Source organism: Paramisgurnus dabryanus, chromosome 15, assembly GCF_030506205.2.
Source record: "Paramisgurnus dabryanus chromosome 15, PD_genome_1.1, whole genome shotgun sequence".
NCBI classification, from domain to species: domain Eukaryota; kingdom Metazoa; phylum Chordata; class Actinopteri; order Cypriniformes; family Cobitidae; genus Paramisgurnus; species Paramisgurnus dabryanus.
Window position 1 is genome coordinate 31,759,174 of NC_133351.1, and position 22,505 is coordinate 31,781,678.

General features: G+C 37.4%; 1 protein-coding gene across 11 annotated transcripts in view; it reads right to left on the minus strand.

Moving 5' to 3' along the window:
- ranbp2 (RAN binding protein 2) overlaps window positions 1–22,505 on the minus strand; it is a 92,469-nt gene that overhangs the window by 21,139 nt on the left and 48,825 nt on the right. For 5 of the 11 annotated variants that reach the window (XM_065293106.1, XM_065293104.1, XM_065293102.1 and 2 more), the window contains 4 exons: window positions 22,294–22,439; window positions 20,356–20,629; window positions 19,925–20,259; window positions 18,426–19,122 (listed from right to left, as the gene is read on the minus strand). The exons of 1 other annotated variant lie outside the window; for it this stretch is intronic. In XM_065293106.1, coding sequence (XP_065149178.1) covers window positions 18,817–19,122; window positions 19,925–20,259; window positions 20,356–20,629; window positions 22,294–22,439 — 1,061 coding nt within the window. In that variant the 3' untranslated portion in view covers window positions 18,426–18,816. Of the gene's footprint in view, window positions 1–50; window positions 146–260; window positions 400–1,211; window positions 1,296–1,380; window positions 1,576–1,785; window positions 1,918–2,060; window positions 2,199–4,589; window positions 4,752–5,068; window positions 5,193–5,286; window positions 5,469–8,019; window positions 8,202–8,285; window positions 8,587–8,688; window positions 8,885–9,078; window positions 9,222–12,195; window positions 12,427–12,513; window positions 12,667–13,750; window positions 13,863–13,964; window positions 14,033–14,913; window positions 15,097–18,425; window positions 19,123–19,924; window positions 20,260–20,355; window positions 20,630–22,293; window positions 22,440–22,505 lie in introns of those variants that run through there. 5 more of the 11 variants (XM_065293098.2, XM_065293095.2, XM_065293100.2 and 2 more) reach the window with 4 other exon arrangements.

A 22,505-nucleotide genomic window follows, 5' to 3' on the forward strand; every position in this document is an offset into this window, starting at 1 on the left:
TCTGTTTGAACCCACAGTGTAATTTCATTAAATGAAAATTAGCCCATTACCTTTGTTGGTGTAACATTTGTAGCAGGACGCAGAAGGTACTGCGAGTTATATGCCGGAGTCTGACTGTAGTATACCGAGGGACCTGTAGTGGCAACTGCCACATATAGGCAACAGAAGGACATGTTTAAAAACATCTATTAAACTTAAACCAAATTTAAAAAGTGCTGACTTTCAAGACAGCAGAAGGATTGGAAAGTTAAAAAACAGACCTGTAAGGGGAACACCATGGAATGTCTGTGCTCCTGTAAAAGGTTCCTGAAGTCCCTCTGCAGCATAACTGTCTCCATACATCCTATACGGAGTCCCTGTAGCATCAGAGGAATTATGACGCAAGTCATGAACTTCATTCTGCAGAGGAATAGAAAAATACTTGTTAAAAAATATAAAATGCAACCTCATTTACAGTCTCCTGCACATCCACACTCACCTAATAAAGAGAGAGATAGGTGCATGCAAGAGAAACACAGAGAGACAGGCATGCGCAAGAGACGCACGAGCGAAAGGCGCACGCAAGCACTGCTTTTTTTAATATTCAATTATTTGTTTTTATTTATCGATGCAGTAATTGTTCACACACTGAAAAAAATGATTAATTGAATTAAATCAATTTTTCTTAAGTTAAGTGGTTGCAATCAATTTATTTAAGCTACATTTAAACAAAAAAAGATTAGTAAAGTAAAATAAAATATAAAACTTTTGTTTAAATGTAGCTTAAATAAATTGATTGCAAGCACTTACCTTAAAAAAAATTATTTAATTCAATGAATCACTATTTTCAGTGCATTAAGCATTGTGATGCTTTGAAAAAAATGATTATATCAGTCCCACCAGGTTTTCGCAATGATTTTTGCAATCAAAATGGTAATTTCAACAAAAGTGCAAACAAAATAGTGATTTTTTTCAACTTTAAATACCATAAATGTTTGCCTATTAAATAATAGCAAGTTCTCAAGTAATTATATAATCAGGTAAACAGTCATTGAAAAAATAATAACAGAGAAAATGAGAACAAAGAAATACGTCATCATACTAATACAAACAGTGCTTTAAGTAGGTAAATTTTTTTATATTTTTTTGATAAACACAGGCATCGGTCACTTTAAAAAAGTCACTATTATGTTGTAGGCCTACTAATGAATTTGTGTTGGTAAGCGACTCACCTTCAAGGCTTCGACCTGCTGACACAACATCTGTAAGACTGACTTCTGATCCTCAACCCAGTGAGGTGGAGTTTTGGGTGAAAACTTTTAGGAAAGAGACAATAACCATAAGTGCTGCGAAGAGAAACTACAGGTATCTGCGGCAACATCAAAAAATGCTCTGACGTACCACTGGTCTTTTGGAAGGTGACATGGTGCTTTTGTTTGGGGAAGGTGTGGAGAACTTCACATGTGCTTCTGGGAGCTGACTGGGGCTAGATGTCAGTGGATGACTATAATTATCTTCATCCGTCTCTTCATCATCCCCAAGCTCCTGGTTGACTTCATTCAACAAATCCATCACCTCCTCCATAGACACGGGTAACTTAGAAACAAAATGAATGAAACAATAAATAGCAAAAGCATGTAAGTTTTGAATTTGTGGATTCCCATCTAGCTTTATATTAAAATAATCCATGACAGCTACATGCACACAAATATGTCAGAACCTTTTGTAAATCAAGACATATCAAGTTAATATTTTAAAAGCATCTAAATTCTAAAGGCATCTTTAAATAAATCAGTCTAACAATACCTTCTCCATGTCCTCTGCATTGGCCTGACAGATCTTCCTCAAGTATTTCCTGAACTGCCGCAGAAAGTTAGTGCACCTATCCTGAGTTTCCTCCACACCGTTTCCAGCCTCATCTGAGAGCCTCTGATATATCTGAGAAGTAAAGGGCAATGCAAAGTTCATGCTGAAGATACAAACCAAGATTAGCAACTTCTTCTTACACCTGCTGAGGATTATATGCCATTTCAATCAATGTTACGTCTGAAGGTATATATCTACTATCAAACCACTGCTACCTTAGCCAGATGCCAGTTAGATGAGACGCTGTTAAGCTTCTTAAGCTGTGAGATGGCCTGATCCGTGTTGTCCTCGATGTCAAGTAGTGTGGCAAAACTGATGACTGCCTCTTCCTCATATAAACCGACATCAGAGACCTAGAAGTAAAAGTCATCATTTAACCAGGCCGGCTATCATTATTATCACCCATTTATACAATTTCTAAAATTTACAATCAGTTAAAGACAGGAAACTGAATTTTTTTGTTATACAGCTTGAAAGTCTCTTTACATTCTTAGGAGGCGTGCACACCAAAACTTTTAAACGCCTGGAGGACACCGATTTCCAGCTGTTTTTTCAGCTGAGCACCAGCTTTCTTCGGCCGAGCGCTTTGGTAGCTGTGATACTTGAGCTGTGAGCTGGTTGGTTGTTCTGATACTTGTCCCGCTCCTCCTCCACTGTGATTGGACGAGTGGTGCTTTTCACCCAAAGTTGAATCTCTTTCAACACTCGAAGCTCAGCGCAGAGCGTGCAGAAAACACGTGCCCCAAAAAAATTACCTAAAATTATGATTTTTTTTAAACTATGCTCATCTTACAGCTCCCCTTTTAGCATAGCTTAGCACAATCCGTTGAATCAGATTACAAAAAAATTACATAAGGGTTTTAATATTTTTCCTATTTAAAACTTGACTCTTCTGTTGTTACATCGTATACGAAGACTGATGGAAAATTAAAAGTTGTGATTTTTAGGCAGATAGGCTAGGAACTATACTTTCAAACTAGCGTAATAATCAGGGACTTTGCTGCTGAAAGGGGCTAATCACACCAAAAACGCTTTAAACGCTTGGAAACGCAAGGCTCGACGAGGCCTTTAATATTGCTATGCAACCACCGAGTCAGCTGTCTTGTCAATCAAATATTGAAGCGTGAGCGCTCTTTTGCTGTTAACTGTCATATTAGCAGAAACTTTAAAAAGACGACGCTTGCTCTGACCTTGTTTGAGGGTGAGAAGTGCACAAACACACAAGAGAGAGTGAGCGAGTGGTGTCCGGTTCTTCAAACCAACTGTAAACTTCCATCACCACAACGTAAGGCCCGCCTCTCCCCTCATTCGATTGGACAATGGAAAGACGCGAATGACATCGGGCGCTTCTCCGCTCTCAGCATTCCTTCAAAGGTGCGTGCTGCGGACGGCGGCAAAAAAGCGCGCAAACGCTCCCTGCCCATAGAATATCATTCAAAAAAGGCGCCTGCAACTGCCAAAAACGCTTTTGGAGTGATTGGCCCCTAACATGGCTGCAGCAGGTGTAGAGATATTACACACTGCCCGAAAATAGTCCCCTGCCATTGAAAATTACTAAGGGCACTATTTTCGGCTGCTGCATAATATCATTGCGCCTCCTGCAGCCATGTTACAGCAGCAAAGAAGAGTCAAGTTTTAAATAGGAAATATATAGAAACTCTTTGGTTATTTTTCTGCACGATGCTAATGGTCTAATCAGAGTCAATGGATTGTGCTAAGCTATGCTAAAAGTGGTAGACACCTCATATTAAGACAGAGCATTATCAGTAATATATTATATAAACTTACAATATTTTTTTATGAAGAATTTCATCTGTTAATAATAAAGGCACTCTGGTCCTTCACCACGTGGACGCTTTAAAAAGCCTTAAAAGAAAGGTTTTAAATGTTGCTAAGCAATGTAGTTTATTGAGTTGTTTTTTGTTGATCATTTTAATTAAACTTTTAATCTTTAACTTTTCGAATAATGCCCAAATAAGAAATTATTCTCTTATCTTGTTTTCATTACAAACTTATTAAACCTTTATTATGCATGCTTGAGAAAAGTAAAACAAGAGAGCCATGCAGAATGTCCATCATTAAATGCATGGTCTTGTGTAACCACTCAATCGTTTGTGCTAATTTCCGACCGTCTTTAAATGTTTCAGCTCTAAAACACAACAAAATAGAAGTGCAATATTTTTGCCATGCAAACTCAAACAAATGAAATTGTGTTTTGATGTGCGTGCCTACATTTGAAATAAATTTGCATGAATTTTAAAAGCAAAACACTTTACTAACATAAGTTAATTCAAGGACTCATTTATGGCATGGACGGATAAAGAGCATGATGTTGCAGTTCACACATCAAGTTTACACAGGACCTCACCCCCCCCCCCCCCCCTTGTGACGGCTCTGTAGGTGCACTGAACTAGTATTAAAAAAAATCCCTGGTTCAAGCCCCGCCTAGGGCAGGTGCCCTCTCTGTGTGGAGTTTACATGTTCTCCCGTGTCAGCGTGGGTTTACTCCGGTTTCCCCCCAAAAACATGCAAGTTAGGCAAATTGGAGATGCCAATTTGTCCCTCCCACAACCTGCGTATGGATCAATAAAACTTGTGTATGAATTAACTGGTTCTCGCCATGAATATAGCCGTAGATGCTGGAATGGTGTAAAGAAATAAAGGAAGAAGGAAGAGTATTCAAAAACATCCCTTAAAATAAAAGAATAACCAAACTTGCATGTAGGTTTAATAGTCTCACTCACCTGTATGTCTTTACTTTGGAAGTGTGGGAACATGGGCTCCAGAGGCTCCGGGATGCCCCGTCTCTTTTTGATTTTCTCAAGCAGCGGAAGCACAACTTTCCAGTAGTGCACACTACGGCCAGCATACTCTTTCTGATCATAGTAAGAGTTCGTCCTTTCACCCTGTTCACACAAAACAATATATAGTGACCAGAAAACAAACAAAACAGATTCAAATGTAATATGCAAGTTTCTTTACAGTAGCCAAATTCAAACCTTATTAAACAACAACAACAACCCATTATAATAGACAGATGGTCAGTTTGTGAATAAATACATACACATGCAGAATTTATATTAACCTTTTTTTTAATATAAAAACCAAACAATTTAAACCAGAAGCAATAGATTTTGTTGAGTTTGTCAAAACGTTAGGGTTAATCAGAACAGAAATAAAAACGTTGTAACTATTTTATTTCAAATTCACAAATGAGATTTACCATGTGTGTTAGATGCTGGGCCCAGTGTATGAGCAGTGCTGGTTGAAGACCGTGTTTCTCTCCAGCACGCAGCGTGCTCAGACCATGCTGAACAACCAGTCGTAGTTTAGCTGACATACCTGGCCTAGATTGAATAAACGGAGCTGGATTTAAGATACTGTTGGAGGTACGTATGGGGTAGGTGATGTCACGTAACAATGACTGTGTGATAAACTCACTGCGTTTTATTTTGAATCAGACTGTAGACGGCGTCCCACCATTGTCTCTGTTTCTCTGATGACAGGAGCTTCATGATGTGCATGGGCAAACATCTGGGCTCAAGTGATTGTGAACTTGCACTGATCTTTGCAGTCTCTTGCATTTGAGTGTGACTTGTAAACACAACACCACACAAAAACACCTGAAAGAACACACAGAAAAAACATTAATATGTTTATATGGTCTCAATGCCATTTATGGACTTCTAATACCTAAACCTGAGAAAGATTTTCAATTTGACCGAAGTCACCTTACAATTTTATGACGGCTCATTGTTCTCCTAAGGATTTTTCATTCTTAAATGTATGGGGCATTCTGGGGACCTTGAAATTTGGCACACATGGACCATTTTTATAAACCCTTGCTCATTCCCACTTCCACACTCAGGGTTTCCCGCTGCACTTTGCAGTTCAGGCAGCCCGCCTAAGCTGGGAAACCCTACCGCCTTAACTAGGTCGTCCAAAAAAAACAACGCTGCACAAAAGGCCGTCAAGTGCATCTCGGAGAATAACATGGACGGGCTTCATACCACGAGCATGCATGCTGCCATGTGGCCGAAATGGTCTGTCATGTCTGGAGGATAGCCAGTTGATAAAACGCATGTCTGTGACAACTGTAAGTGGACTTATGTTTTATTTAAGCCTGTTATTGCATTAGTCTATAGTTCTTGCAAATTTAGATTAAGTAAGCAGGTGATGTTTGTTGTTTGAGCAACCTGCTAGCTAGTCCCAATTATAGCACTTAAACATGGAAAGTCAGATTTTGATATGTCCCCTTTAACTAGAATTTAGTCTTCATACAAACTTTAATGTAAACTCACTGTCAAATAAACATAAGATTTGAAGGCTCACCTTTAATAATAATAAAAGTGAAACTGAAGGTCAGTCAGTGATGAATGTTGTAATGCGGGGGTTTCAAACTAATGGACAGGGTTCGTACACATTTTACCAATACATTTCCATTACTGTCAAGGCAAAAATCATGACCCAGAAAATTTCATGTATACATAATAAAAGAATAAAAATCCAATGAAAATTTGCCTTTTTCTGTGAATAAAAGCATCTGCTAAATGCCCAAATGTAAAATGTACCACACCACACCTAAACTAAAATCAACAACAGGCTATTTGTTTTTTACCAGTAAGTAGGTTTACATACCTACAATAAATAACTGGGAGGCAGCAGTATTAATAAATAAAATATCCAGTAACACCGACATCACCTTAAAAAGGCTACAATGATGAAGACAAACTGTTTTTTGAAATATAAGATTTGCAAATATCAACTGCAGTCACAGTTAAGAAAAAGCCACTCGACGTTGAGGGCAAAGCACAATTAGTTTTCACCACAGGCAAAATTTTGCCAATATAAAGCCTACAGGGCCACCGACCACAATGTTTGCTCTGCTCTTGTTGTTGTTTTTGATGCTGTGTTTTTTAACAGACAAATATCTGGATTCATTTTCCATGCAAGCCAACTGTTTCTGCTCATCTCCACACTGTATATACTCAACATTTAATAGTGATTCAATGGGTCACATACAATGTTTTTCCAGCTACAGATTGGATCATTTTTCTGACTGTTTCTGCATTTCTGATGTTAATCTGGAGTACCTTTAGAGTAGTATGACATCCTTTATATCTCTGAAGAGTCTTTAGTTTAATCAGATTTATAAAAGAAAGATTAGCTTTACCAATTCTTTCTGATAACGTATGAAAAAATGAAGGAGGAGTTACTACCGCAGGATAATTGAAATGAATTATATAAAGTGGTATACTAGTCAAGATAGCCCGACGAGTAGGGTGGAGATGCATTTTGTTTTGGGAGCCCTAAGCGAGCATTCCCTGGACTTGTCTGATCGCAAAATCGGCTGATCAAAACTAGCATTTCCGAAACTTTCTGGGTTAATTCATCTTTAAGGTTCAATCTTAAATTTCCAAAATTTTTCCAGGTTATTCAGGACCGTACAAACCTTGAATGGATTTAAGCAGTCACAATATTGACTTTCATATTTACATAGCGTTGATCAATTTGCTATCCAGCAGCCATATCACCCTGTAGCCCAAGACAGCTTGCCCACTGAAGTTGAGTCTTCAGTATTCAGAAATTGCATATTTCAACACAAAGATGTTGAGTGCTGGCCTGCCATCTCAGTATTTTTACTCAAACTGTTCCCACACAGGGATGTACGCATAGAGTGCATAATGTGACTACGTTTTGTTTAATTCAGTACATTTTTTATCTAATTAATTCAATAAAAAAGTAACTTGCATTACTTTTTTAAAAAAGTAACTCAAATATTATTGTGTACATTTAAAAAGTAATGCGTTACTTTACTGGTTACTTCAGAAAAGAAATATTATTGTGTAATGCACGTTACTCGTAATGCGTTACCCCCAACACTGGTAGTAGGTAATTTAATGTTACCCAAGAGAGTTAGACAGAAAAATGTATATTAAAGCTTGTAATTATAATTGCATAGCAAGCTACATAACAATATACAAGATACTAGCATACTACATTGCATACATATTATACTCCTGACGAGAAAAAAATGGATTTAGCTTGTACTGCACCAATTGAGTCATTTTGGAACAAATGTGTCAATTTGATTTCCACTTAATGAATCATTTGCAAAAAGAGCAAGTACAAATGTAGGAAATAATGTTTTTGATCTTAAAAGCAAGTACATACCTCCAGGTCCAGCAGACAAAGAGATTCGGGGGTGTTGATGTCCAGTTTGGAGGTCTCAAGTGTAAGACGTGGAAACAGTGGTTTGATCCAGTCCTGCAGAGACACCCTGTGACCCATCAGAGCCCACTGCAGGCCCAGCCATGTCAGGTGCTGAAGAGCCCCGCCGTGCAACAACACTGAATCTACAACAACAAAAGCTCTGCTCATTCACCATCACACAACACAACTGTTTACGGAGCATAAACACTAAACTCTCATCATATTACCATTGTCCCACTTTTGAAGATCTGTGATGCCCGGCACCTGTGCGCTGATGTTGTGAATATCATCGTTGCTGATGAAAGACAGGCGTTCCTGTGCCAGTGAACCGAAGAGCTTCTGGAGAAGATCGTTCTGCCCGATCTTATTCCCGAACGTTTCTACCACTTCATTCACAAGATGTGCAGCGTCCTGGCTCAAATTCAACAGCATGTGACCCGCCTGGCTTTGTCGATCAGAGGCTAACAACTCCAGAGGATGATGGGTCACATGGTCACCTTTAAAACCCTTCGTTTTGGGTCTTGGAGCCTGAGGCAGAGATGGTAAATCAGGGACTGTGGCCAAATGCATTCATATTTTAATTTGGAAGAATAAAGGTGAGAAAGAATAAAGGTAAATGATCCGGTGTACCTGACAGGCAATCAGATAACACAACGCTGCTAGATCACGCACGGCCCTCCACTGCAGCAGTTTTTCATGAAACATCTTCATAAGCAGAGTTCCAGCGTACAGGTACAAGTGAGCTCTCATCTCTGTGAACACCTCTGACAGCTCATCTACAGTGTTTGTGGCCGTATTCTTCAAAGACTGCATTTCACGATCAAAACTGCAGACACAAAGACAGACTTTACATTTTATGTTTGTAGGTATCATTTTGGTAGCCTCAAAGTTGGTCTAATGATTGGAAAGCATAAAATGGTCTTCTGAGGTGTTTTAAATAAGGTCTTATTAGGCTTTTTTACTTCTGTCAACATTAAACAGTGTAAAGTTGCAATCAACATTTCTTTATGAGTAACTTACATGCAGAGAGCATCAGCGCTCTCCTGACTGTTCTTCACTCCCAGCGTGAGTCTCAGCAGATTGCAGTGTGCCAACAAAAGCTCTTTCTGAAACTTACGGGACGCCTGCTTGTTATTTGACACGCTCGGTTGCCGAAGATATTCCTGAAAGAGAGGATACTGGTATGAAATCACTCCACCTTAGTTTACTGTACATGCGTTTATAAACACTTAAGGGACAATTGTGATGTTTAGGGCTGAAACAATTCATCGAGTTACTCGATTAACTCCATTCAAAAAATTCAGAAGCAAAAATTCTGCCTCGAAGCCTCGTTATAGCCTATGACGCGCACTACACGCGCCGAGATCTGATTCACACGGACCGTTGTTCAATGTTCAGGAACCACATCATAGCGCGTGACACATTTTGAATTAAGTTGGCACGATGGCGGAGAGTAAATATGTCCATAAACGGCAGAGAGAGAATGTCTAAAGTTTGGGATCATTACATTCTTATCATTACATTACATTCAGCATCTGAACCGAAAACATCCACTGCTGTTTCACCAAGAGTCGCAGAAACAAGGTAACGTAGCTTTCGCTGATTTTAATCCCATACAGTATTTGTAGCGATGTCGTTATGCAGTTTGACTAGATATGATGTTTAGCCTTGATGTTTTTAAGTAGTAAACATATTCACGTTCAATTGCAAGAGAGTATAAAAAAGAACCCCTTCAGACACACGCATGCACACGCATGTGATTTTTCGAACGGATTCTTAACCTAAAATGCACCACAATGCAAGTGATGCAAACCAAATGCAGCGTTCTATTGAAAATGAATGTATGTATTTCTGCCGTACCAAAATGCAATGAATGAAGCAACTGAACGTCTGACTGGGGTGTCACTTCTCCTCACGCACAGCACGCGTGCACACACATAAACACAGGTGCACTTGCGCGCACACACAAAGGTTGTTACCATAGCAAATAGGCTCACCCCAGAAATGATATATTATTTGTTAGTAGCCCAATGGTAACTGCTGCAGGTGTAGAAATGTACATAAACCAGATATTTACTTTGATGTCAGGGCTAGATTACAGCATGAAACCTGTTGTGCATATTAATAAATTAAAGTGCTTAATTGTTGGCACTGGCACTTATAAATACTAAATGGGTAAAAATTTAAATAAATAGGCTTATTTGGTGTAATAGCTTTGCACCAAATCCAAACGCAGTGTTAAAATGCTTTATTATATTACAATAAAGAAAATGTCTGGGTACAAAAATAAAAGACATTCACATTTATGTACTTGGAAACATAAAATACTATGCATGATTTATGAGTTCATAAGCAGAGAAAAATACAGTACGAGTATTTCACTCGCATTTGCGCCTAAAAAAGTTATGTGTGAACTTGTAAAATAATTTAGGAGCACAAAGCACGAGTGACGGGCTGTTCTCATTACACTGAACAACAGCGAAGCATACCATTGATTTCACATGGAAAGCATACAAGAGGACGGGGTCGCAATCTTGTTGTGCATGCATCTATTTCATACAGCATGAGATGTAGAGCGGAGTCACGTGACTGGCGCGAGCAGCGGTGTCACGTGTTTATATTTGCACTTTGATCCGCCGGCGTCAAGATGTGAAGACTGACAGTGGTGAGTTAAGAGACCACAGACTCTATGGCTGTTATAACTTTATTTATTGTATTTCCAGCTTACACCACCACCTTTTCCGACAGTTGTTGTCTGATATGTCGGCTCAATGATCACTTGCTTATCCACAATGACATTAGATGTCTTAATAAAGGAAACGCATTAAAACGATTTTTGTGAACTAGAAAAAAGATCCTGGCGTTTCTCCGAAGTTCAAAGCAGACAAAGGCTCAAATATTATGCGAGTCAGTGTTCTCACACAAGAATGCAATTTAAACAAGTAACAGTTAATCGCCCATCCCTCACAGCCCAGCACCTGCACCACTGTATGCGTATCGCGCTGACAAACATACACCTGATTTTACTGCACTGACGAAATCTAAAAGTATCATTTCTCTTATTAGAAGCTAGCCTAATGTTTGCCAGTTATTAAGATGACGGTTGTAGTTTAAATAGAGGTCGTGAAATAATAAGCATTGACAAAAAACTGCATAAAACAATGTTATGTTCCATATTATAAACTTTTGGTTATGTGTACTTAAGTGAGTAAATAAGTTAAATTCTCATTTACCCCATTTAAATGTAGAATAAAGCTTACTCAGGCATCTTACAGTGCACTTAAATTGTTATCCAGTTTTAAAATACAACATACAAACATGTCTGGATGTAGATAAAGCCTATTTGGACATCTTATAATGCACAAGTTTTGTTGTATGCAGTTTGAAAATACATGCTTGTAAAAAAAGCTTTTGTACAATGCACTGATTTTGTTGTTATGCCGTTTCATACAACATGAGTATATTTAAATGTAGGAAAATGTAGTCATCATCACTGATATATCTCTGGCCCCTCATTTGAGATGCTTTTCATGAACTGCCCTATGACAAACTAATTGAATAGCCCTGTTGTAGATGCTCAACACACAATCATATTCATTAATAGTAAAGAAATTAAATGATATTAGGCTATCAGTGCTGCTGTCGCTCTCTCCTATCGCTTATTTTAAAAATGAGCTTATGATCAATAAAATGCAGCTTTTATCTGCTGCTTTTGGTGACATGAACTCCGGCCTACATTAAATCTGCATATAGCGCGGGAATATAATATCCGTATGAGTTGAGCAGTTTAATCAACTTTTTTCACTGTGCTCCTATATTTCTTTGTGTGCTCCTAATTTTTTCATTTAGGAGCACATGTACTCCTTGGGAAAAAGTTTAGCGTAGAGCCCTGATAGGATGAAACGTTTTTTTTCCCCATTTTGTTTGTTTATTTGTTTTAAGCAAAGGGCCTGTTCTTTCTTTTGATATATTTCTATTTTTATATATTTATAGAAGAAAACTTTTCAAAAAGACTGGCGGAGTTAAAAATGAGCCATGACCTGTTTAAGAGCATGTCTCATTTAATTTACATGAAGCATGTGTTGTTCAAGGGAATTTCATATCAAGTGAGATGTGAAAGTGATCTCCATCACTAACCTGAAGGGTTCTGACAACAACCTTGTACCAGTCCAGACTGTCTCTGAGACCTCCAGCTTTCTCAACAGCGAGACAGTGTTTGACTGCCTCCTCATAGCGACCGTCCGAGTCGTAAAGCTGGATTAATCTGATGTTAACATGGGCATCATGGGGACGCAGCCTCAGTTCAGAAAATATCAGATTGTACAGCTGATCGAAGCCCTTCTGGCCCTGAGCACTCAGAAGTTTCTCCTTAATAAAAAAGAAACACTGATCTTAGGACAGCTTTAGAAGACTGCTTTGGCAGATTGTTTAAAAAGCATGTTTTACTGCAGTTACCCTTAGATCAAAAACAGCTGGATGTCCTGGAAGAAGATTGGCAGCCTTTTGCACCCAGTACTCGGCTGGGCCGTCACGTTCAGGCATATTACAGAGCAGCTCAGCCACTTTCAGAACCAGGTCTTGCTGGGCTGGATTCAGATCCACTGAACGCTAACACATAACACACAAACCTACACATCAGCTTAAACATACAACAGTAATGAGAAAAAGCCTGAGGTGCATTTGTTTGGAGTTAGTTAGGAAAATCAAACTCAGTATAATAATCGGATACTACTTTTCAAGATTTATAGTCAAGATGATAAACAGACCAGCTGGGATTACCAAAAACGTCACAGACCTAATCATTTGCTTAGTGGATATATGAAATTCAGTCATGTGATAAAGAAAGTGTGAGTGTGACGTGTTTTGTTTAGTATGGTAACCCATACTTGTAATGTTACCTCTCCATTTAACCCATCCCAGTAAGCAAACATACACAACTGTGGTTAAAGGGATATTTCACTTTAAAATGAAAATTCTGTCATCATTTACTCATCCTCATGTTGTTCTAAAATTGTATGAATTTCTTTTTTCTAATGAACACAAAAGAAGATATTTTGAGAAGGATGGTAAACACACAGCAGTAAGTGACCATTGACTTCCATAGTAGGAAAAAAATATTTTGGAATTATTGTGATAAAGGACTAAGAAAATATTAAGATAAATGGTGGTAAGCACACAGTTGACAGTACCCATTAAATTCCATCATATTTTTTTATTCCTACTATGGACGTCTATGGTCACTTACTGCTGTGTGTTTACCATCATTTCTCAAAATATCTTCTTTTGTTTTCATCAGAAAAAATAAATTCATACAGGTTTAGAACAACATGAGGTTAATGCCACATGGCTCTTGCGTATGCAGTGATCTTGCTATTTAAAGAATTTGACCAACTTATTTTCATGAGATTGCAGATTAAAACATTTTTGGGTTTTTCGATGACTATGGGAATAGAAATATTCATTATACAAAATCTGATGATAAATGTTTATGAATTATGTAAGGAATAATAATGAATAAATAAATAATGTGCACCCAAGGTGGTAATGCGATAATAATGTGTGCATTATTTTCAAATAAACAAATTCAAAAAATTCAAAATTCAATTCATATATATATATATATATATGAATTCAATTGTTTGATCCATTTCCAGAGGCTTCAGAAAGTGTTCATGTAAAGGTATTCAAATACCTTGTAACATCCCACAGCTTTGTCTAGTTCACCATCACGCTCATATAGTTGCCCAAGAAACTTGTGTGCTTTGGGATCCTTTGGCTGTACTTTTAAATACTCGGAAACGCGTCTGTGTTTGTGAGACAAAGAGATTTACAAATATTATCAAGTATTATCAAGTCTCTCTCAGCAAATCTAAAAATATATTTTACAAAGACGCAAAAGAAATTACCTTTTGGCAAGTTCATATTCCTTAGCTTCAAAGTATAATTTTGCAAACAGAAACCCTTTGACCGGCCTCTGCAAGAAACAAAACAGGAGGTTACGCTAAATTCCATCACAATTACACAATATTAGCATAAAATAACATTATGTGATGTAACAGGATTAGTTTTTACACTTAAGTCAATTAGATCAGAAACTGAGATCTCTCAGTCCACTTTTACACCGTGAATTTAATGAAACAAATCCCCATTTTGACATTAGGTTAACCTACTTACATAAAAACTTCATTGGGTAATTAGGGAAACTGTTTAAAAGGCATGAATGCAATGTTATTATTATATGGCATCAGTTTCATTTTCAAAGAAATATCTTCTCTTTTAAGTTTCTAGGATAGTTGCTGCTGGGTGTGGTTTATTGAATTAGACAAATTCAGAATAAACATGTATTGTTTTATTTATAAAAACCACGATTTACTACAAACACCGTGGATTTTTTCGAAAGTGAATTAACTACCTACTTATATGACAGATTCAGAATAATAAAGGAATAGATGACACATTCAGAGAAATGAAAAATATAATGCTGTAGTTCACTCGTCTGATTCAGTTAATCTCTGTCTTTGTAATTATTTAAAAATAATTGATCAGACAGAATATGATGAACTGCTGTGGGTGTAGCAGCAAATCCTGAATGTCTGTTCCCCTTCTCGCTTTCTGTAGCCTATACAGCTGTTTTTACTTAATATTTATTTTATAGTTTTAATTGTTGTGAGCTGTATTAGTTTGTACAAACTGTACATACCATAATAAAAATAAATAAAAACACCCAGCTAATCTGCGATGCCTGCACATGCGCTTTCAGCAGACACGCTTTATCAACTGGAGGGGGAACAGACATTCCGAGGGGAAAGGATCTACTGCTACATGGGTCTTAGATCGGGCCTGTGCTTGTCTTACCTCTTTCTGAGACGGAGAAGCATTCTGAACGGATTGAATATAGCGTTCCACATCTGCTTTAGTCCGCCTCATAGTCACATATCGTCATAACAATTGAATATAGCGTTCCACAGAATGATCTCTCGATCGAAACGCTGATCATTTAACCAGATCAACTCACATGAAAATTCAACGGCTATTCAGCGCCACAAATGGCGCAATCACGTGTGTCCCGCCTGCCAATCGGCTTTGAATATTCGATATCAACTTTAAAATGACTCTGGCAGATTCGACACGACTCTGACGTATTTTTTTTCTTCTGCTTCTTCTTTGGTGTTCAGCCATAGGTTGGCAATCCACTTGTAGGTGCATTACCGCCACCGACTGGACTGGAGTGGATATACATAGGCCAATTTGATCATAGATATCATATAGATATCTATATATAGATATCATTAAGATATCATATATGATGTCTATGCATATGATGGGGAAAAGGGGGTATGGTCTATAAATAAATATAAACCATATACTATATATTATCTTGTTTAATTCACATTCTTATATGTTTGCTGTTTTCCATAATAAACCTGTTAACAAAAACTCAAGGTGTTTTATGTTCTTCAATGATTGTATAATCTCTCATTATTGTATTTTGTACAGTGGGGTAGTACATGTTTAACTGTCTTTTGTTTATTACAGTGTATACTCCTCTGACGTATCTTGAGAACTAATATATATTTTAGTGATTCCCGTCTATATGAAGAGAGGATGTTTTTGATTATTGTAATAATGGAGAGGCGGCTAACTGCTGTGGTAAGATTTTTTGATCCAAAGTAAATTAAATGTTTATTCATTTTCAATAAATATCTGTTTTAAGTCTTCTTTATTGTGTTGAAGTCATTTATATATTTGATAAAATACAATGCTATCTAAATTCAATGTGTGATGGGTTGAGGTTTTTTTTTTAATTTAAAATAACCTGTGTTATTCATCTAATGTTTCAATAGACATTTTTTCAGTAATAAAATAATTTAATTGTTATAAATGTTGTTATTAATATATTGGTTTATTCCTTTTTACATGGAAATGTGTTTAACTTATTTTGGATAGATATGATAGAAAAAACACAACACGGAATGTACCAATAGACAGAATCTTGAGCTCTGCGCGCTCTTTCAGTGCGTGCACGGAGCCGCGGCAACGCGCACTGTCCTGTAGATCATTAAACTGTTTTTGTTCCATGTCAACTGTGCATACTCCCAGCAAAAATGTTTGGTTCCCAAAACGTTCTCCTAACGTTAAAATAACGTTCCCATAACGCTAGTTTTTGGTTCCCATAACGTTATTTTTTAAAGTTTGTTTTTGGTTAACCAGGAAAGTTTTCTTTACGAAAATAGAACGTTATTTTTAGGTTAGTTTAACGTTCCCCTAACGTTATTCTAACGTTATAATAACGTTAGGAGAACGTTAGTTTTAGGTTAGGTTAGGTTTTTCTAACGTTTTTCTAACCTAAAACTAACGTTCTCCTAACGTTATCATAACGTTAAACTAACCTAGAAATAACGTTCTATTTCCGTAAAGAAAACTTTCCTGGCTAAATAACGTTATGGGAACCAAAAACTAACATTAGGGGAAAGTTTTTAGAACCAAAAACTAACGTTAGGAAAACGTTTTGGGAACCAAAAATTGTTAGCTGGGAAATTATGATTCAACCAAAACCTTTGTACTATAATTTATTTTGAATGTATGCAAAAACGTTAGAACAACTTAGACCACATGTGCGCAATAATCATGAACAAGAAAAAAGAACCCTATAATATATATCTCTGTGTTATATATTTTATTTATACCACGGGTCTGTTGAATGCTGTATTCTGATTGGCTGAGAAATGTTCCATGGGTATGCATTAATTTCTGATAACCGCACACCTAAGTTGTCAAATGTCCTAAAAAAAAGGCATGTTTGTGGTAACTGTGGTATAAGAGGAATAATTGACTCTGGTCCTTTGAATTATTGGAAAATAATGCACACCCGCGGTATAACGGCACCCCACATTTCACCCTGGGTGTGCATTATTTTCTTATAATTCAATGGCCCGTCGTCAATTATTACTTACATATTTTTTCCCTTGTTCATGATTATTGCGTACGTGTGGTCTAAGTTGTTCTTACGTTTTTGCATACATTTAAAATTAATTTTTGTACGAAAGTTTTTGTTGAATCATGATTTGTAATTTAAAACGTCCGTACGCACATTTTACGAACAAATTTGTGCGGACGCATGCTTAGTGAATGAGACCCAATGTCTTGTTATCAACATCAGGAAAACAGGAAATGTTTGATCCTTAGATCGTGGGTACACACTCATCTATAATGATTGAAAATGAGCCCATCAGACAGGTATTTATTGATGATAAACTATCATGGGAAGTGCATGTAGATAATCGGTGTCCTTTTCTACGAAGGATGAGAACATTTGAAGTTGCCCAGAAGGTCAGGTCAATGTTTTATCATGCTTGCATTGAATCTGTTCTTCTGTATGGTATAGCAGTTTGGTTTAGTAATCCCAGAGTTATGCTAGGTACACACCAAAGATTTTTTACATCTTATAAGATTTTCAAAATGTGATAGAAAGATAAAAAAGAGACACAAACAGATTTTCAACCAGTCTCGACTGTGAACACAGGAAATCTTGCGAGACTTCAGAATAAACATGGGGGACGATATGCAGGAAGAAATTTCAATGATAGTGTTTGAAATGGTTTTCACAGAAAATTCAAGGAAAAAAGAAAAGGGTTCGGTTAAAGGAGACAGCGGGAACATGGTCTGAACAAGTTCATTTTGTATCAACTTCACTTTGTGGTGCTTCCGTCTTCCATCATCTCGCTTTCTGATTGGATATGGTTTCTTTTCACATGATCATCTCAAGAGACCCTCTGCCATAGAAATTTATTTTTGGCTAAGTGAAATTCGTGTTCCAAAGACAATCCTCTGCCCACGGTCTCAGTTTTAACATTTTATAAGTTTTTTTTTTTTACATTATACGTTATTAGCAACTTCTATGGGTGGTTTCTCAGACAGAGATTATCTTAAACCAGGACTAGGCCTTAGTTTAATTAGGAAATATAACTAGTTTTAACAAACATGCCTTACTAATAACATTACTTGTGTGCATTTTGAGGCAAAACTAAGAGCACTGATATATTTTAAGATGTTTCATTGCAAGTTGTTTTCAGTTTGGACAGCTCTTACATTTATTTTAGTCTAGGACTAGTCTAATCCCTGTCCAGAAAACCGCCCCATAGATAAATAATCACATTTGCTATTGTGCTGTTATTCAGTATATGTGATATTTCAAGTGAAAACAGTGACACTAAAGTATGTAAGATGTGAAATGGCAACTGATTTACTACTATTATCGAAAAGATTTGCTTTAATCGATCAACTGCCAAATAATTTACTGTCGACAGTTTGTATAAATGGAACAAATGTGTCAAATTGTGTCTACCATTACAACAGCAAGGTTTCACCAATATTTCAGTTTCTCCTAAATACCTGCATACTTTAAAGAAATTATGAAATGCAAAATGCCAAATGTTTATTTGATGCAAGTGCTTCAGAGGAACAATCGGGAAAACAGGAAAATGAGGACTACACACACAGGGTCCATGTAGAGCAAGAAACAAACTTCATAAAAAAGCATCAAGTTTTTGCGAGCCTGAACATGGTAAGTAAGTTAGCAGCATGTATAGTGTTTAAGTACTTTTTTGTACAAAAGCTGAATAAAACTGTATTGATGAACAATGAAACAAGAAAGTAAATAAAACCACTACAGATACAAGTCCACTCACTCTCAAATAATAGTTTAGAAATGACAAATTCTGTTTTTATCTCAATATACCAAACATGAATGTAAAAAGCTTACAATTGTCCACACTCTATAATAGTGATCTTTTTACTGGGTTTGCCTTCCTTTGTGCCCAGTTCTCCCATCCGTTTAACCACATCCATGCCATCTTTGACAAAGCCAAACGCGACATGCTTAAAGTCTAAGTGCTCTGCTTTTTTCAGGGTAATAAAGAACTGAGAGCTGTTAGTATCCCTTCCACGATTGGCCATAGACAGCAGACCTGGACCTGTATGCCTCACGTCAAAGTTTTCATCTTCAAACTTATTTCCATAGATTGATTTCCCTCCGGTTCCATCCTGGTTGGCGATGTCACCGCCCTGAAAGAAAGCAGAAGATGCTTATGTAATCAAAATACATTATACAGATTTTTGTTGAATAGTCTTGCACCTTAAAACATTTATAAATTAGATCATCGCATAAGTCATGACATGCAGAATTGTTGACCTTTGTGTCAAAATCTGTTTGTTTGAACTGAATTGATAAATTCATTTTGCATTATACAGTCAACCTTTCTACTTTTGTTATTTAGTATTTATTAGCCAATGGCTAACATCAGACATAATTTGCAGAGTAAATATTTATTTAGTGGCATTGTAGAGGGTTGTATACATTGAAAGTAGGGCTGGGCCGATACCACTTTTTCATGTCTGATACCGATCTCGATACCACAACTTTGAGTATCTGTCGATACCGATACCGATCCAATACCATCTCTATCGCCATTTTAATAAATTAAGCTGCAAATAACACATTTGTTAGCCGTACAAAAAGCAAATTTAAGACTCAGTGAAACATTGTGCAATACTGCTGCTTCATTTTTATTTAAATGTTTCAAACAGACTAGAGGCAACATTTTTAGTTAGTCAGCAAAACAATTCAAAATGTTAAGGTGTAACTTTGGACAATTTAAAGTGCGACTTTGTGCAAATTCATGTTGCTCAGCAAGTCGCGCTTTACCCCAATTTGCCATGACAAGGTATGTGTTGGTATTGGATCGGATTGTACTCCCCGGCCTCTTCGATATTCGATCCAGCCATTTTCGCAAATATCGGACTAATATTGATACCAAATATCGTATCGGCCCACCCCTAATTGAAAGTCACAGTATATCTTTTTTACCTGACACATGAAGTCAGGAACGATCCGGTGGAAAACAGAGTCACGGTAACCAAAGCCCTTTTCCCCAGTGCACAGAGCTCGGAAGTTCTCCGCCGTTTTAGGAACAATGTGAGCGAAAAGCTCCATCGTGATCCGTCCGACCGGCTCGTCGTCTACAGCGATGCTGAAGAAAACCACAGGGTTGTCGTCTCTCGAAAGTCCCGCGGCTACGGACATCTGAGAGGAGTCCGCCTGCGACATGCGACTCTGGCAGTCCGTAAACGTCCGTCTGAAGGTCTCGGCCAGTTCTGGAGTCTTGAACTTGGCTGCGAGCTGCTCAACTTTAGCATCTCCCTCTGTTTGTGGGGATTACAAAAACACACGCATGACACGATCAGCTGGCAAACAAGACCAACGAACAGATGAAACATATTTTCTTGCGTCTTTTATACCTGTGAAGTCTGTGGCCGTCCACACCAGCGCATTGGCTGAGGTGTTCATGGGCTTCAGCTCGATGTTGGTGGTAATGGTGTGGTTGGCACACACTTTGAAGACCTGATCTCGTCTCATAAGTACACGGTAGCACTTCTTTACTGGATGGAAGAGGATTTTGAGGTCTCCCACTCCACGCTCCTTCCACTGGCCGAGATCGCGGTCCCAGCGGAAAAGTTTGGTCCTCCCTTTAAACAGGATCTCCTCATCCTCTTCACCAGACTTCACCTCCACCTAAAAGGGGTCAAAAGAAACATTGTTTCAGCTTTCTCACAGTTCCCAGCTTCAATGCAGAGCTTAAAGTTTTTCCACATGTTATTACAGTGTTTTTGTGAAAGAATCACAGTTTGTCATACAGGTAAAGACAGGGTTTAAAACATTTTCCTATTGGATTACCCAAGCAACCTGTGGAAGTAGTCATGTGTAATTTAATAATGCAAGATTCACTATTATTTCATATCATTATTCATTCTTTGAGCAATAAAATGATTCAGGCTTCAGGATTATTATCAACGTGTTTTTTGGGCAAGTCCTTTATATACAAGATATGAGACAACAATATGCTCGGACAGAGCTTAAAAGAATGTGTATTTCGATCCGTGGAGTGATATTGTGGAATAGTTTGAACAACCAGATAAAAGAAAGTGTTCATATATTTCAATTTAAAAAAAGGTTTAAAATATCTATTTTCGATAAGTATATAAGAGAGGGGTGAGTTGGAAAACTGCTACTGCCTGATTTTGATTTTTTTCCCCTTTTTAATGAATTTTTTTTATGTTTATTTTAAAAGCTGTGTTTTTTATTTTAAATTGTTTGATGTGAGCTTTAAGTACTGTGATGTCTGGGGATAGGTTTTTGATAAGCCTAGGGCTTCTACCTATCCCTTTTCGAATGAGGTGAGCTAATGTAAATTAATTTTTTTCGTGTATGTGTGTGTTGTAATTTACTTCGTCTCAGTTCAAAATAAATACATAAATAAATAAATACAATTAAAGCACTTTAAAAGCGATTGTAATAATCATTTGTGAGCTAATGCTGCGTTCAGACCAGCCGTGGTAGAGGCATCAAGTGCGAGTAATTTCAATGTTAAGTCAATGTAAAGACACGTTTTTCTTTGTAGCCGACCTTATTATTAACAAACTAAAAAGTCGATCTTCACCTGAGCATGTAGATATACTTGTATTGTTTCACGTGTTCCTCTTGAGAAGAACAATCACAATAACCATATGCCAACTTTCATGTATGTTCAGTGCGTCGGTCTTATCATGTGATTGCTCTGTTATTGGCGTACACACATTGATTAATGTTTTTAAAATCTTGACGGGGCTAAAGCCATTTCATACATTCTGACTTATTTATGCAGTTTAACTCTTTCCCTGCTATTGACGAGAAAACGCCTCAATGCCAATGACAAGTTTTTCCGGCAATCCATATTTCCGCTATTATCCACCAGATGGCGTGCTTACCCAACTTATCAAACTTCGTGTATGCTTTGATCATTGTTCTGAATCTGATCTCTATTAAAAGTCCTTCACAAAAATTGTTTAAAGCTGATTTTGTTAGAAATGAGGCGGTCCCAACCGGGTCATGAGTCGCAGGCGGTAAGTAAAACTACATAAAAATGTCTGTGTTTGTGTGTGTTGCTTGCTTGTGATTCGCTCGGTAGATTAGGTAGGGCTGATCTGTCTTTTATAAATCTGATAAAACTGTTTGGAGATATGAAGGATCTAATACTACTCTACTCTATAGGTACTCAAGATTAACATAAGATAGCAGAAACAGCTTTAAATGGGGGCTTTAAGGTTAAAGTCTTGAGCATTGCATGTGCCATGTGACCATTTAAATCCATGTTATCCTAAACATTTCTACATGCTTGAATAACAAAACACTGTGGATACCTCTGGCAAAGAAACAATCGGCTCAAAGTGGATCTCATCACTTTTAGGCTCTTCTTCATCGCTGTGCTCTTCATTGTGTGCTGTATCTCGCTCTGGAGCTCCCCCAAATACTGCAGCTCCCGCATTCGCCCAGGAAAATTGTTCATCTACAGAAGCAAGTCCTTACATTATTGTACTGGACTGAGATGACACAATGTAATCTTTATATAGAC